Source organism: Chelonia mydas, chromosome 4 (assembly GCF_015237465.2).
Source record: "Chelonia mydas isolate rCheMyd1 chromosome 4, rCheMyd1.pri.v2, whole genome shotgun sequence".
Classification (NCBI taxonomy): Eukaryota; Metazoa; Chordata; order Testudines; family Cheloniidae; genus Chelonia; species Chelonia mydas.
Genome location: NC_057852.1, coordinates 111,219,518 through 111,235,919, shown reverse-complemented (window position 1 = coordinate 111,235,919; position 16,402 = coordinate 111,219,518). Strand labels below are relative to the sequence as shown.

The 16,402-nt window shown below is 42.3% G+C and overlaps 1 protein-coding gene across 11 annotated transcripts in view; it reads right to left on the bottom strand.

Moving 5' to 3' along the window:
* The window catches only part of LDB2 (LIM domain binding 2), a 286,275-nt gene that overhangs the window by 73,297 nt on the left and 196,576 nt on the right, over positions 1 to 16,402 (bottom strand). The window contains exon 1 of one of the 11 annotated variants that reach the window (XM_043544615.1): positions 10,549 to 10,628. The exons of the other annotated variants lie outside the window; for them this stretch is intronic. Within the exon in view, the coding sequence (XP_043400550.1) occupies positions 10,549 to 10,591 (43 nt within the window). The 5' untranslated portion in view covers positions 10,592 to 10,628. Of the gene's footprint in view, positions 1 to 10,548; positions 10,629 to 16,402 lie in introns of those variants that run through there. 11 annotated transcript variants of the gene reach the window in all.

Below are 16,402 nucleotides of genomic sequence, written 5' to 3'. Positions count from 1 at the left end.
TCCCGGCCATCCCACGTTGATGTTGGTGAAACATCCCTTGTGATCCACCAGAGCTTGCAGCACTATTGAAAAGTACCCCTTGCGGTTTATGTACTCGCCGGCTTGGTGCTCCAGTGCCAAGATAGGGATATGGGTTCCGTCTATGGCCCCACCACAGTTAGGGAATCCCATTGCAGCAAAGCCATCCACTATGACCTGCACATTTCCCAGGGTCACTACCCTTGATATCAGCAGATCTTTGATTGCGTTGGCTACTTGCATCGCAGCAGCCCCTACAGTAGATTTGCCCACTCCAAATTGATTCCTTACTGACCGGTAGCTACCTGGTGTTGCAAGCTTCCACAGGGCTATTGCCACTCACTTCTCAACTGTGAGGGCTGCTCTCATCTTGGTATTCTTGCGCCTCAGGGCAGGGGAAAGCAAGTCACAAAGTTCCATGAAAGTGCCCTGACACATGCAAAAGTTTCGCAGCCACTGGGAATCGTCCCAGACCTGCAACACTATGCGGTCCCACCAGTCTATGCTTGTTTCCCGGGCCCAGAATCGGCGTTCCACCACATGAACCTGCCCCATTAGCACCATGATGCCCACGTTGCCAGGGCCCGTGCTTTGAGAGAAGTCTGTGTCCATGTCCTCATCACTCTCGTCACCGCGCTGACGTCGCTTACTCGCCCGTTTTCGCTTTGCCAGGTTCTGGTGCTGCCTATACTGCTGGATAATGTGTGTGGTGTTTAATGGGCTCCTAACTGCCAAAGTGATCTGAGCGGGCTACCCATGCTTGCCGTGGTATGGCGTCCGCACAGAAAAAAGGTGTGGAACGATTGTCTGCCATTGCCCTGATGGAGGGAGGGGCGACTGATGACATGGCTTACAGGGTTGGCTTACAAGGAATTAAAATCAACAAAGGGGGTGGCTTTGCGAGAAACTGAATGGCCCCCTCAAGGATAGAACTCAAAACCTCAAGGATAGAACTCAAAACTGGGTTTAGCAGGCCGTTGATTTCACAGAGGGAGGGAGGGAGGAGAAAATGAATACAAAACAAATCTGGTCTATTTCTTGTTTTGATCCACTTCGTCTATCTTTATACATCTTGCTGGCAGCAGACTGTGCAGTACGACTGCTGGCCATCGTCATCTCCTGGGTGCTCGGCAGAAGACGGTGCAGTATGACTGCTGGCCATTGTCTTCTGCTAGCTGCAGATTAAAAGACAGTGCACTGCCAGTAGGACTCAATCGCCATGAGACAAAACAAGGGAAATGACCTGGCTGAGTCACTCCCATGTTTGCCCAGGCACCTGGTTAAAAGAGCACCTTTTACCAAGGTTAAAAGGACTACATCGATGACGGCTACCAGTCATATTGGACTGTCTGCTGCCAAAAGGCAATAAACTGCTGCTGAGTAGCAATGCAGTACCACGTCTGCCAGCACCCAGGAGACATACGGTGACGGTTAGCTGAGCAGGCTCCATGCTTGCCGTGGTATGGCGTCTGCACAGGTAACTCAAGAAAAAAGGCGAAAACGATTGTCTGCGCTTGCTTTCACGGAGGGAGGGAGGGAACGGGGGCCTGACGATATGTACCCAGAACCACCCACGACAATGTTTTAGCCCCATCAGGCACTGGGATTTCTACCCAGAATTCAAACAGGCGGTGGAGACTGCGGGAACTGTGGAATAGCTACCCACAGTGCAACGCTCTGGAAGTCGACGGTTGCCTCGGTACTGTGGACACACTCCGACGACTACATGCACTTAGAGCATTTGTGTGGGGACACACACAATCGACTGTATAAAAACGCTTTCTACAAAAGCGACTTCTATAAATTCAACCTACTTCATAGTGTAGACATACCTACAGGCAAATAGGTTAAGTGACTTAGTCTAAGCCAATAGAGGAGTCAATATCAGAGTCCAGATTAGAACTCATTAATTCCTAGCTCAGACCACTGAGTTCATGTCTCTCTGTCTTGTTCTGTATGTTTTGAGGGTAATTTTAAAAAATGTACTTCCTTTGGAGTTCTGCCTGCATAAGAACTAAGGAATGTGTCCTATTTATATATTTGAGTGTGGGGCTTGGGAATTAAAAGGTCTGACACTTTATAGATGAGCAGTTTTGTGGAAGTAGTTTAGGTCTTTCCACATTAGTTTAAAAAATATCATATATAGCTGTCTCAGCTAATTGAATTGTGACAGAAAATCCCAGATTTTAATAAATCTCTCTTTTTTATTTTCTATCTTATAATTATACAACAGCACAATAGATAGACAAATATAGAAAATATACAAGGGTTTGCTAAAAGTTTTTGCTGAGATATGGAACTTTAACATGGCTATGAATGCCTTACATTACATTGAAGTTTTACATGTAATTTATAAATCTATACTGAAGTCTCTGGATATAGCTGACAAGTCAATGTATAATCTGAACAATTATTCTACCATACAAGCCCCCATAAAAAACCCACCCACACATCAAGTATGTATTAATTTACTATAGTCTTTTAATTTAATTAGAAAAAATAAAGTCCAGTGAATCAGCAGAAGACTTTTCTAAAGCTTTGAGTAACAATTTCCTATGTTGCTCAGTATGGTATACTATAAAATGAGAAATTTTATCCATCAAGTTAATTTCTCACTCCCCTAAGGCTAATTAGGACAAATTAAGTTTCCTGCTAATCATCCTGAGCAGTTACTGCCTGATATGAAAATCCAGGATTTCTACTGATTGCAATAAATGTATATTCACGTTACTTGTGCAATGCATAAATATCATGAACATATTTTAAATGCAATTTAAAATCGTTTGATAGGTGTTTCCCAAAGTGGTCTGGTCACATGGTGCTGGCTTTCCTCCTTGTTTACAGCTGTTGCAACACATTAGAGAAAGCTACAAATGTATTGAATACTTTCCTGTTATTAATTTACATATAAGCAATGGCTGTGGTTGCCACAGGGATATTACGTGTAGGAAGAGTGAGGGTTTCCACAATCATGAATGGGAAGGGAGGTGTCCCCATGACTATCTCTCTATAAAGATGTGCCCCATGCTGTGAAGGAGCGTGAAAACCCTTTTGCAGTATGGTGTCAATACAAACAATTAATTGAGCATCATCCATACTGTGCACTAAGTGAGGCAGTTCTGTGGAAAAAATAGTATGTGATCATGTAATTAAAGACAAGGGGGATGAATAAAGATTGCACAGGCAACCTTAATTCCAGCATTTCCTAAGTTTCAAGTGCTTGATTTTGCAACTTGATTAGTGTTCTTTTAATGTAGGTTTTTGTGCATAATTTCCTAGGTTTTTAATAAAGCAAACTGAAAAAACAGAAATTCCATCATGTGGCATCATACTGACACCCAGATGGTTCACCCAAAGGTCCTAGTCTCCTTGCCCAACCAGTATCAGTTCCCCCACTCCTCTTCCCCAGTCTCCTTATCCAACCTGTCCCAGTTTCCCCTTCGTGGCTCCTTATCCCATCTGTCTCTCTCCCTGTCCCCCACTGGCTCCCAGGCTCCCTACCTGGGGTCATCCTCCAATCTCAGCCTCACCCCCACCCCTACAGCTCCTTGTCCCAGTCTCTTTGCCCAGCCAGTCCCAGTTCTCCCTCATGCTATACACTAGCTGTTTGTCAGATTTGCCGCTCCTGCCCTCTTCTCATGTTCTCCCCACTAGTTCCTTGTCTGGGCAGTCCCAGTTTCCTTATCTTCCCCAGCTCTTCTTCTGATCTCAGTGTTTTCCCCTACCTGGCGAACTGGCTCCCAGTCCTCTCCCCATACACATATTCCCCACCAGCTCCCAGTCCCAGTCTCTCTTCCACAGATCTCAGACCCAGCCTCCTTGCCCAACTAGTCCCAGCTTTCCTTCCCACACAGCTACCAGTCCCATCTTCCTTGCCTAACTAGTCACAGCCTGCCCTGCCCCTGGGTCCTAATCCCCGTCTCCTTGCTGAGCCAGGCTGATGTACAGGGGGTAGGGTCAAATTTTGAAGCCTGGAGTCCTGGGCATAATCCAGTACCCAAACGGGGTATCGGCAGGGGAAAGGGGCGGGAGCTTCCCAGGTAAGGGAGACTAATGATAAAACACTAAAACTATCAAATAAAAACTTTAAAACTCAGAATACAAAAATTATTTACAGCAATCTGAACATATTCACAGATAAAGAAGAAAGCCAAAGCTTCAGACACAGGAGGTTCTGACCCTGACCATGTGGCGGTGACAAGGAACTCGGGAGAGGCAGTCTGCCCACCCTTTATCTCCTCAGATGGAGGCATAAGGTGAGCCAATGCACATGTGCAGACCAACGGACACCGCTTTCAAAATTCTCCAGCTCTGGGCACATGGAGCACATGCCCACCGACAGTGAAATACATGTAGGGACCAGCACTTGAAGAAGATCAAGCCCTTTCTTAGAGTTAACCACCACTACCTTCAGCAGTGACTGCACATTCTGCAGCCTAGAAGATGACGCTTTTCCCTCTCTTTCACTACCATTTAAGCATGCATTGATCTCCAGAATTTTGTTTTAAGTTATGCATTTAGGAATGGATACCAGCCTCTGCATTTAATTGAGTATCTGCTGCCATCCTGTTATTGCCCATGAAGGTCACCGTGGCTTAAACGTGATAGCAAAAAGGGTGTGAATTGACAAAAAGCAGCTGGATTTAGAAACAAGTAAAAGTTATTTATATGAAAATAGCTACAGAAAAGGCATATTTGAAATCAGGTATTTTTAGTGTAATCTTATGCCAACAGTAGCTAGAATAATGTACAATTTTTTTAGCCTATTCAGATGTGTAGCCAATAGGGAGCTATCTAGCTATGTGCTCTTTTGTATACTTTTCAGTGAATCAGAGATCTAAATACAAATTCTAGAACTCAAGAAAATCATGTGGATTTATGACAGTCCCAGAGTAGCAGGGATCCAGAAATCAATTAACTGATGTTTATAATGCTCCAGAAAAGGGGGTGACAAACACCATACTGTTAGTGATTTTCATACTACAGAACCTTTATAAAACTCAAAAGAATGGAAATTTTATATGCACTGTTTGAGAAGGGCTGAAGCATTTCATGGCATGTAGTCTGCTTCCCAGTGAAGTGAAAAGCACGTCACATACTAGCTTTTTGGCTTTCGTATGCCATTGTCACTTAGCAGGGCTGTTTGTGCAGTACTGTCATACCGTTACTAGTTAAAATTATGTTCATATGTCTTTTTAGTTATTTCTCTCTTAAACAGAACAGAATACCCATAAATTCCCAGCAACTTTGCCCTTGTTCTCCCTGAAAACTCTGCCATCTATCTATCTAGGTTTTTATGACAGGTTTCAGAGTGATTTTTATGCTGTGCTTTCATATTGAAGTATCCAGGAGATACCCTTACTTTCCAAACTACCTTTTAAAAAAATCACAAATCAAATTATAAAATGAAGGAGGTGGGTTTTTCTGTTTGTTTCTGTTTTTCTTTTGAGGCAGTTGATTCTGCAAGTTTTCCATGTACAATACTCCTATTTACTCGAGTGAAAGTTCTGCAACCTGTATAACCACAAAAATTAGGCTTTCCATTACATTCTTTGTCATTCACCACTATTGCAGCAAACTATCTGCCATGTTGTTAGCTGGCTAAATGAAAACCTCCGTTTTTAAAAATATCTCTTTGTAGTTGGCTAGCTGTAGAAAATATATGGGAATCTGATTGTTTGTTGATGGCCAACAAGTGGTCAGCACTATACAAGATACAAAGGAATAAAGAAGAGCCTGATTCTTACTGGCTTTGCACTTTGTGTCACCATTTACACCTGTTCAAGTGAGTGCAAAAGGGTGTAAATAGTGACCACTAAGGTGAATGAGTGAGGAATTCTGATTTGGTGGTATTTTACACCACATATGCACACATGTAAATGACAACAAAAGATGATGGCAGTGGACCCTCTGCCGCAAGCTATACAAGGAGCTAAGAATAAGATTTAACAACCCTGCATTAGACAACCCAGATATGATTTTGTTTTGCTTTTATATGCAGCAGGTCAGTGACAGCCTTTTTATTGGTAAGCATTTAGTAATTGTGGGCTTTGCAAAGAAGTGAGTTTTAAGAAGGGATTTGACTAAACAGAGGGTGGGGTGGTTGGCACCCTGGGGTATAGAGGGAGCCCAGCTTGTTGGGAAGTATGAAAGAAGGCACAGCAACAAAGCTAAGGTTAACTCTAAATACAACCTAAGTGTCTGAAGTTCAGGATTTGAAGCTGACTCTAAGAATTTTATTTTTTAATTATTTTATTTGAAAGCTGTACAGAAAAAAAATCCAGTAGCACCAACAACAGGGTGGCTGTATGAACAGATCAGCCACATGAGAAGCATGGTCCATGTAATATATAACAGTCTGTCTATACTTCCCCTGGGATAAAAAGCCCTTGGAATGGGTGAAGCTTGTGGGGTTCAGCGTTTGTGAATCTCACACCGTTTTGGGAATTTTCAAAATTAGTTTGCGTTTGTGACTCCATGGTTTTTTTCAAGACAGAGTCAATTAAAAGAAAAAATAACATGTTTTCTAGTTAATGGGAAGCCTCTATTATTTGTGATATTAGAGATAAAAGAACACATCTTCCCTTTACGTCCCAAAGCAAGGCTGGCAAAAAATTCATGGTATGTGCATTATATATATGGAGGCTATCGTCTTTCTTCTCACCAAACCTGCTTGTTTGTCTGATGCACCTGTCATGTCTTGTCTTTTAGCCTATAAGCTCTCTGAGACAGAGACTGTCATTTACCATACGTTTATATAGAATCACAAATGGCAATCTGGTTGAAACCTATAGGCAATAACACAATATAAATATTAAATAATAAAAAAAGACTCATGCCTTTGTCACTTCTAGACTGGACTGCACTGCACGCTGTGGGGGACTGTGTCTTAGATTAGATCTATTTGGAAGCTGAAGTTAGTGCAAAATGCAGCAGCTCACTTGATAAGAGCATCTCGTGAGCACTTTACACCTGTGCGCCACTATCTGCACTGTGTGCCTATTGGCCTCCAGGTGGAGTGTAAGGTGTTGGTTTCACCTATAAAGCCCTAGACAGATTGGGACCTTCCTATCTGAAATACCACCTCTCTCCCCAACCTGAATGCCACAGTTGTGATCAGTGAAGGTGCTCAAGATGATTCTCCCTCAGTACGTGCCTGATTTAAGTCAACAGAAGTCTACTGTCCTTCTACTGATTTCAACTGGCTTTGGCTCAGGCGCCATATCATAAAGATGGGGCTGCTGGGAAGCCATTCTTTGTGAGGGCTCCTCTTCTTGGGAATCTGCTCTCATTCCCTTTGGTCTAGAATCTCTTGACTGTCCAGGCATGTGCAGAGCCCATCTCTTGGAGTGGGCATTCAGGGAGGGCTGAGGCAGGCTTTGGGTGAAGTCTCTGCATGGGATGGGACCTTCAATAACCCTGCTGAGTGGAGACTTTTATGTGATTGGGCAGAAGGGTAGGATCCTGCTGGCGTGGGTCTTCTTTATAATAATTTTTATATTGTAATTGACGTCAAGGTTGCCCAAAGCCTGGGATGGGTGTTCTTTTATGTTCTGTTTTTGTAACTGGAATAAATAAACTAACATATATAGTACATGATAAGCTGGTATGATACAGAAATTTTATTGGCACTCATCTGGGGTGAACTACAAACTTAAGAGTAGTGTGCCCATCCCATATTCATGTCACTTAGACACACACACGCACACACACACAGAGAGTCTGGTTTGGGTTTGAAAACAAAAAATATGAATTTGCTTATGCCTAGAAGAAGCTACCATCAGATCTGGCAGGCATGCAGGGCAGTCAAAAGACAGAATATCACAGAAGTTCCACTGACCTTATAAATCCAAATTCTGCTATCAAATATACACCATTAAGCAACCCACATGCTGCACCTACATGCAGAATTTTGCACACAAACCTGCCCAAGTCTTTAGTGTCCACACTTGTTTCCTCTAATGGATAAAATTTGGCCCCTTTCATTTAGGCATTGTTTAAATGCATCATTTATTTAAAATATATTATTAGTTTTATAATTATTTTATGTCGTGTGTTCATCAGATTTTTTCATTAACTGAATAAATTTAAATGCAAGATTAAATCTATAATTCTATTACATAGACTGTATTTACACATCTATGAAAAATCTATATAACGTACCAACATTACAGAAATGTTACTAAAGGAAAATATGCATTTAAAAATATATATATCCTGTAGACTAGAATAGATTCATACACAGTAAAATGCTTCATTTCCCAAACGTTAGCATTTTCCATTTGGGAAACCAGGTAGTTTACGGTCACACTAGCAACCCTATCATTACCAAGTATATAAGTTTCCTACTACTGTTTAATGTTGATTCCACCTATCCTTGCTCATGCTACATCACATCATTTCAGTTGAAATGCAAATAACTCGCTGTTTGGAAACAACAAATTCTTGGATTCAGTTTAGTACTTCAGGCTCAATAAAGTTTGGATGAAAATTCAAGAGCACACTAATAATTTATTAAGGGTGCTTGATTTATTTAGCAAAACAAAACTATTTCTCTTACTAATGATCCTTAAAGATTTTCATCTATGGAAATGAAGGAAGAGTGAGGATTAGAAACTCCATCCACTTTGCTCTTGTACTAAGTTTTGTTATGTGGCTGTGCTGTGTCTTCCTTTCTGATTCCTTGAAATCTTTGACAGGGTTACTGGTGAAGTGGATAGGGGGAAACTGTACATGTGATAATATCTTGGTTTTAGTAAGGCTTTCAACAGAGTCCCACATGACATTTTCATAAGCAAACTAGGAAATGTGGTCTAGATGAAATTACTATAAGGTGGCTGCATAATCAGATGAGAGGCCATGCACAAATAGTAGTTATCAGTGGTTTATTGTCAAACAGGGAGAACATATCCAGTGGGGTCCCCCAGGGGTCTGTCCTTGGTCCAGTACTATTCAGTATTTATATTAATGACTTGGATATGGTCTCTCAGCTAGTTATGAATCCACTTTATAGTAATTTCGTCTAGACCACATTTCCCTAGTTGTAGGACATGTAGGACTCTGTTGAAAGCCTTACTAAAAGCAAGATATATCACATATACAGTTTCACATATATCACATCTTCACTGAGTGGAGAGTATATTTATAAAATCTGCAGATGACACTAAGCTGGGAGGAATTGCTAGCACTTTGGAGGACATGATTCAAACTCAAGATAACTGAGAAATTAGAGAATTGGACTGAAATCAACAAGATGAAATTCAATAAAGACAAGTTCCAAGTACTACACTTAAGAATAGGCTTCCAAGAGAGGTTGTGGAACCCCTGTCTGTGGAGGTTTTAAAGAATAGGTTAGACAAACATCTGTCAGGGATGGTCTAGGAGATGTACTTGGGTCCTGCCTCAGTGCAGGGCGCTGGACTGATGACCTCTCAAGGTCCCTGCCAGCCCTACATTTCTATGATTCTATGAATACCATACAGCATAATTATTAATTTAATCTTTTCTGCCTATTTTCAGATATGGTCAGGTTGCTTGCAAGTGTCTTTTTTCTACACTAATTAAACACTGCTGGTTTGAGAGTTTGCTATACTACAGTTTACATTGGTTTCTCCAAAAGTTTTGCCCAAGCTGTTTTGATTCAACAGGGAATATATTTCTTTCCTGTCAAAAGTTTGTAACATCTTCACCAGCTTTGCTGTCCTATCTTTGCAAAACTCTTAAGTAAGGAACAAATGATGGTTTGCTCCTTCATGAAAATGAGATATTTCTTCAACTCTTTATGGCTGGCTCTAAACACTTGTTCTCATAAACACATTCTCTGAAGAAAATCTGGCAGCACAATCTTAATTCCACCGTCTCCCAGAAAAAAATCTAATATTTTATTCATTTTGATTTAAATAATAAAAAGAGGCCTCTACAAAGCTCTGTACAGAGAACCTGGAGACATAATGAATACTACAACAAAACCCCAGTAGCATTAAAATAATTATTCATTAATGAGCTTTGCAAGCCTGCCACCTATCAAAAATAAAAAGTGTCCTTTCCACCCTTTTATGATTCTGGGAAACATACCCTCAGCCCCTTCCAAAACAGGTGTCTTTTGCAGCATACTTGGAAAGTCACCACATATGGGGTATTTCAGAACAAGGGTCCCAGAGCCCTTGCAGAAAAAGCCTTACCAAATGCCTCTTCTCTTTTATACTGAGGGGGATCCAACTTGCACATTAGTTCTGACCATGACTGTGGCACTGTGGCCAGAGTGAGAGGCAATCTCTCAGAGAGGCCAGTCCCAGGCCATTTACCACAGCTGAGGTCATAACCAACACCTTGAACTCCATCTGGAGACCAATACACAGCCAGTGCAGATCTCAGGGCACTGGCAGTGTATGCTCCTAGTAACGTCTCTGGTCAGTAAGTAAACCGCTGCATTCTGCACCAGCTTCAAGTCTCCAACTGGTTTTAAGTGCCCCATATAAAGTGTATTACAATAGACTAATATAATGTTGCAGTGTTTTTTATTAGACTTACCAATCCATAAAAGGATGATATAACAGCTCACATGGCTTGTCATTTGAACAGCTGAACTAGGTTTCTGGAGGCTCACAATAGACCACTCTGTACTCCAAATACAGAATTCAAGACTTCTAATTGAAGATGGATGTAGTTTATAGTCTGCAACTGTTCTGGGAAGAATTATGAACTAATCATTTTCCCACTTTCAATTTTTTTTAAAAATACTGTCAATTATTAATTTTACATAAACGGAAAAACCTATTTGTGATAAAGAATCTTCAGTTTTAACATATAAACGTTCACATTTGGAAAACCAAAACAATCACTCCCCAGAGAAGACCTAATATCTCAAGTTTCAGCTTTGGGTTCAGTAAAAGACACAAATATATGTACTTTCAACAGAGTGCAAATATAACTAACAAATGTGTTACCTTAATATAATCACAGTTACAGTTTGGTCTGTGAGTATTGTCTGTATTAATTATTTTAGCTGACTTGGTTCAAAAACTGCACAGAAGTTTCAAAGGCAAGCCAAAGAAGTTATCCACATCTTTATGACACTCTACTGTCAAAACATAACAAACCACAACCAAGCTCAAGCAAAAAACCGACAAAATGCAAGACCATAAAAATGATGGAGATTGTGCAGGACAGGCATTATAGAGGAACAAATGCAATCCCTGCCACCACACAGTACCACAACAACATAGAAAATGATACCCAGATAAATGGTCTGAAGAAATAAGGACAAACACATAAAATTCAAATGACAGCCCAACCAAAAGAAATAAACAAAAGACAGGCAAACAATCCACTTTTACTAGATCAAACAGACATCCACCCTCTGACTTTAGCTGACTTTGGCAGTATATTGAAGATTGTATTACACAAAAATTATGTGCATGAACAAGCAAAGTGACATTAAGCCAAAGTGATAGCAGTCACACACTCTCTGGTGCCGTGATCCTGTCATATATCACAAGCTAATTGGAATTGGGCTGGGTCAGAACTTAGATGGGAGACCTCAGAATCAATACTTGGTTGCTGCAGGAAATGGTGTGCTATACTTCTAGACACTACTAAAAGGCTACTGAATTTCAGTGATGGGTTAAGTGACCCATGTACACATTTCATTTTCATTATACCGGGCCAGATCATCATCTGGTGTAAACTGATACAGTTCCATTGAAATCAATGGAGCTATGCCAATTTATACTAGCTAAGGATCTGGCCATTATGTTTGGGATCCTTCCGGATGAAAAACAATATAAACATTCAATTTACGATTATGACAGTAGGCAATCAAGCAACAAGGTCCCTTCTGCCAGATTCACTGGAGCAAACATGTTCTGGAACTCATTTACAATAGTCTGTCTCCAAACATAGTTTCCTCAGTTATTAATTCCCAGTGTCCACTCGAAGCCATGCTGATATGCTCTGGAGGGCCACGGAGGGCCATGGATAAAAGATCCTTCACTCTGCTCTAAATAAGTCCTCACCATTTATAGTCTTTGTGTGGGAAGATGTACTCCTGGTACAGTATTACTCTGAATGGAAAGACAGAGAGATCTCTCTCACCAATGCACACCCTTAGAAATATCAAAAAACAAGTCGAGGGGTACTGGGCCAGAGGATTGTGAACACAAGGTGGAGGTTTTCACCTCTGACACTTTTGTTTACATCCATATCATGTCAGTATCAACCCATCTTTATCAGCTGCTCATTGTTCATGAGCCTTTGTGAACTGTGTTTCTGGTCTCAGTCCATTTCATAGTAGACAGATGTGCATATCACAAAATCACCACCACTAGCACTAAACTTTCCAGTCGACTCAAGAGAGCTCAAGGATTGAATGGACACTGAGACTGGATGATCTCTTCAACCCTAAAAGACATCTTTTCAGGTCAGGACTGAGGCGTATTGGCAGGCAGAGTGGGAGGGGAAGCTTGCCTATTCTGTGGACAGAAAACTTCATGTTCCAGGACTGTCAATCCAGCCACTCAACCAGCTCCACATTCAATTTACAAATACTAACAGAAGAACATTCGTCCATATCTGCAACAAAGGCTACTTTGCAGTGAGGACCATGTATGGAGAATTTGTGGGAGGGAGGGAGGGAGGGGTTTAGAACAATATCAGAAAAGATCTGCAAAACTTCTCAAATTCATAAGACTGCAGTGAGCATATGTGGATTGATAACCAGTGTGATTTTTCTGGTAATTTTATACTGTAGACATACGAACAATATCTCACCAGTGGATAACATCAGTTGTCAGTCACATATATGTTTTATAATAACCAGAACACTTTTTCCACCCACAAAGCGGTTGGTGGTTAGCTTTGATTTCTTTTTCTACTGCAAAGTGTTTTTTCTTTTTCTTTCATTCTTTTTCTTTTTGAAATGTGAATGAAAGTTAACTGTAGAGAAAGTCAAAAACAGTATTCAAGAGCGTAGACCAAATAATTAGAAAAAATATTCCATAGTTTTAAAATGTTCTGTTCATTTTAAATATGAAGATTGTTTATTACTTAGAGAACCAGTGCACTGCTTTCAGCAATACAAATCAGATTTCTGACAAAATTGTGTCAAAACCATTTTCAACAAAGAGCAAGAAATGCAGCAAGTTTCCGTGCTTCAGTCAGAACATATATTGTACACCGTTTCCAATAAAATCTTATTCAATTATACAGAAATAAATGTACGCCAATAACGAGCGTGTATTGTAGGTTCTGTAACAAATCTGTACTGATAAGAAAATGACCCCTTCCTATGATTTTCTTTCCCTTCACCTGTGAGATATTTTTCACGTTTCATATAATCATTATGCTATCTTTTCTCTATATATTTGCCACAACAATTGACTAAAATTTTTGGAACTGATATATGTAAGGAACAATGTCTGACAGTTTAAAAAATACAGTGGATAGACAACTTCAGGAACCTGTTATGCTCGCGATTTCAAATGATCAGAGAGTTATTTTAATTAAAGAAATATTTTTACTAAACATATTTTGGTCTCAGACTTGGAACATTTCATTACGAATTCCTATCAGAACACACTTACTCGGGGAACTGGAGAAATTCAAGATGGTAGATTCTCAAATAGATGGGAACAAAAGCCATCCATTTTTCAAGGGCGTGATACGGACACAGGACTTGATACAACTCCCAAAGCAACAGATGGGCAGCTTTGTTGACTTCAATGGGAATTGAAACACACCCAGAATTTGTAGAGCTCTGCGTGGATATAAAAAGGTATATCCGCATCTGGTCCGCTATTCGCAAAAATTGTCTGCTGATTTCCGCATTCACAGATTTGCAGGGTTCTAAACAGCTCCACAGGTCACCGTGTAGCAGTGACACAGGGCTGTGTCGAGCCTCCAACCACTCCCCCAGCCCCACTTCTCCCCAGAGACCTCCTGCCCTGCCGCCTCACCAGTGCCGAACAGAGGGGAATAATCACTTCCCTCGATCTGCTGGCAATGCTCCTACTAATACAGCCCAATATGCCGTTGGCCTTCTTGGCAACGAGGGCACACTGTTGACTCAAATTCAGCTTCTCATCCATTGTAACCCCTAGGTCCATTTCTGCAGAACTGCTGCCTAACCATTGGGTCCCTAGTCTGTAGCAGTGCATGGGATTCTTCCGTCCTAAGTGCAGGACTCTGCATTTGTCCTTGTTGAACCTCATCAGATTTCTTATGGCCCAATCCTCCAATTTGTCTAGGTCACTCTGGACCCTATCCCTACCCTCCAGGGTATCTACCTCTCCGTCCAGCTTAGTGTCATCTGCGAATTTGCTGAGGGTGCAATTAATCCTATCATCGAGATCATTGATAAAGATGTTGGACAAAACCGGCCCCAGGATCGACCCTAGGGCACTCCGCTTGATACCAGCTGCCAACTAGACATCGAGCCGTTGATAACTACCTATTGAGTCCAACAATCTAGCCAGCTTTCTATCCACCTTGTAGTCCCATTCATCCAATCCATACTTTTTTTACATTGCTGGCAAGAATACTGTGGGAGACCATATCAAAAGCTTTGCTAAAGTCAAGATATATCACATCCATTGCTTTCCCCATATCCACAGAGCCAGTTATATCATCATAGAAGGCAATCAGGTTGGTCAGATATCAAGGGACATGCTGGAAAGGGGCCATGACCGGGACGCACTGCAGTGCAGGGTTAAAGTGAAGGAGCTGCGGAATGCCTACCGCAAAGCCCATGAGGCAAACAGCCGCTCCGGTGCTTCCCCTGCGACCTGCCTTTTCTACAAAGAGCAGGACGTGATACTTGGGGGCTACCCCACCTCCACTCCAAGTACCACCATGGACACTTCAGAGCCCAGTGCACCAAGGCAGGAGGAGGAGGAGGACCAAAGCGGGAGCGAGGGTGCTGAGGAGGAGGAATCCCTAGATGCATGCAGCCAGGAACTGTTCTCAAGCCAGGAGGAAGGTAGCTAGTTGCGGTGACCGGAGCTTGGGGAAGGACAAACACCAAAGGAGATTCCCGGAAAGCAGTTTTTATTTTGGGAAGGAAGTTATTCGGTGTGAGCTCTTGGGGCGAGGAGGGTTAGGGCTGCATGCATGCCTAGATGCGGAATAGGGAGTTGATGTGCTCTTTCACATTGTGGTAATCGGCCTCAGTGATCTCTTCAAAGGTCTCATCCAGAACTTGGGCAATGCGCTTGCGCAGGTTTCTAGGGAGAGCCTCTGTGGTCCTTGCCCCAGTAAGGCTAACTTGTCCGCGCCACTGTGCCATGGGGGACAGGGGGACCATTGCTGCACACAGGCAAGCTGCATAATGGCCAAGGCAGAAGCCACATTGCAGTAGAAGACCCTCCCTTGCTTCCCAGGTCACCCTCAGCAGCGAGATATCTTCCAGGACGAACTCCTGTGGAAAATGTGGGCACAGTGTTCAGTATAGGGGCCCCATGCCGCTGTTGGCTCTCCCCAAGACACAGAAACCCAGAGGACAGTACAGCCGTGAAACAATCAGTCACGCTTGACCCTGTGCTTACTCACCATTTTGGGGCTCCTGTGGGTTATGTGCGCTCGCTTTGGGACGGGCAAATTATGCTATTGTGTAGACTGTGCTTGCCCTTAAGTACAGGGGAATTATTGCTCTGTCTGGTGTGAACAATGCTGCCTCTGTTAAGTGTTGCATTTTGCCTTTACAGATGCAACCTTGAGATCTCAGCCTCCGTGTTTTCACTAGCCGAAAGACTCCAAGGAATCAGAAAGAGGCCACATAGAAGGAAGGAAGACATTTTGCATGAAGTAATGCAGCATTCAAGTAATGAAAATCAAAAAAGTGCAGGAGTGGCGGGACAATGAAAGGAGGATCCGCCAGCAGAATGAGGAGCACCGGCACAAAAGCGCAGTGCTCCAGCAGCAAAGCACGGATCGGCTGATAAGCATAATGGAGCACCAAGCAGACTCTATCTAGGCGCTCATAGCCATGCAGACGGAGCGCTACCGCCCTCACCCCTCCACGAAGCCCTTGTCCAAAACCCTTTCCCTTCTGCCCCCATGTCACCTCCAACCCACTTTCCCCAACATCCTGGTTCTTACTGCTACCAGCTGCCTCCAACACCTGTAGCTTCACCACCCAGCCCTGAAAACTTCGACCCTTACCCACTGCTCTCAACCCCCATCACCATGCAGTGTAGCCATCCTGAAGTGCAGCACTCATTGCACAGCACTCCAGACAGGACGGCTGAGTATAATAACAGGACATATGCAAATCTGTGATTCTACCATTCCCCACCCCACCCCCTTGCCCTTTGTGTTTCCCAAGCAGTCGTGTTTCTTTTCAATAACTGGATTTTTTGGCTTTGAAAACATTCTTTATTATTGCATAAAG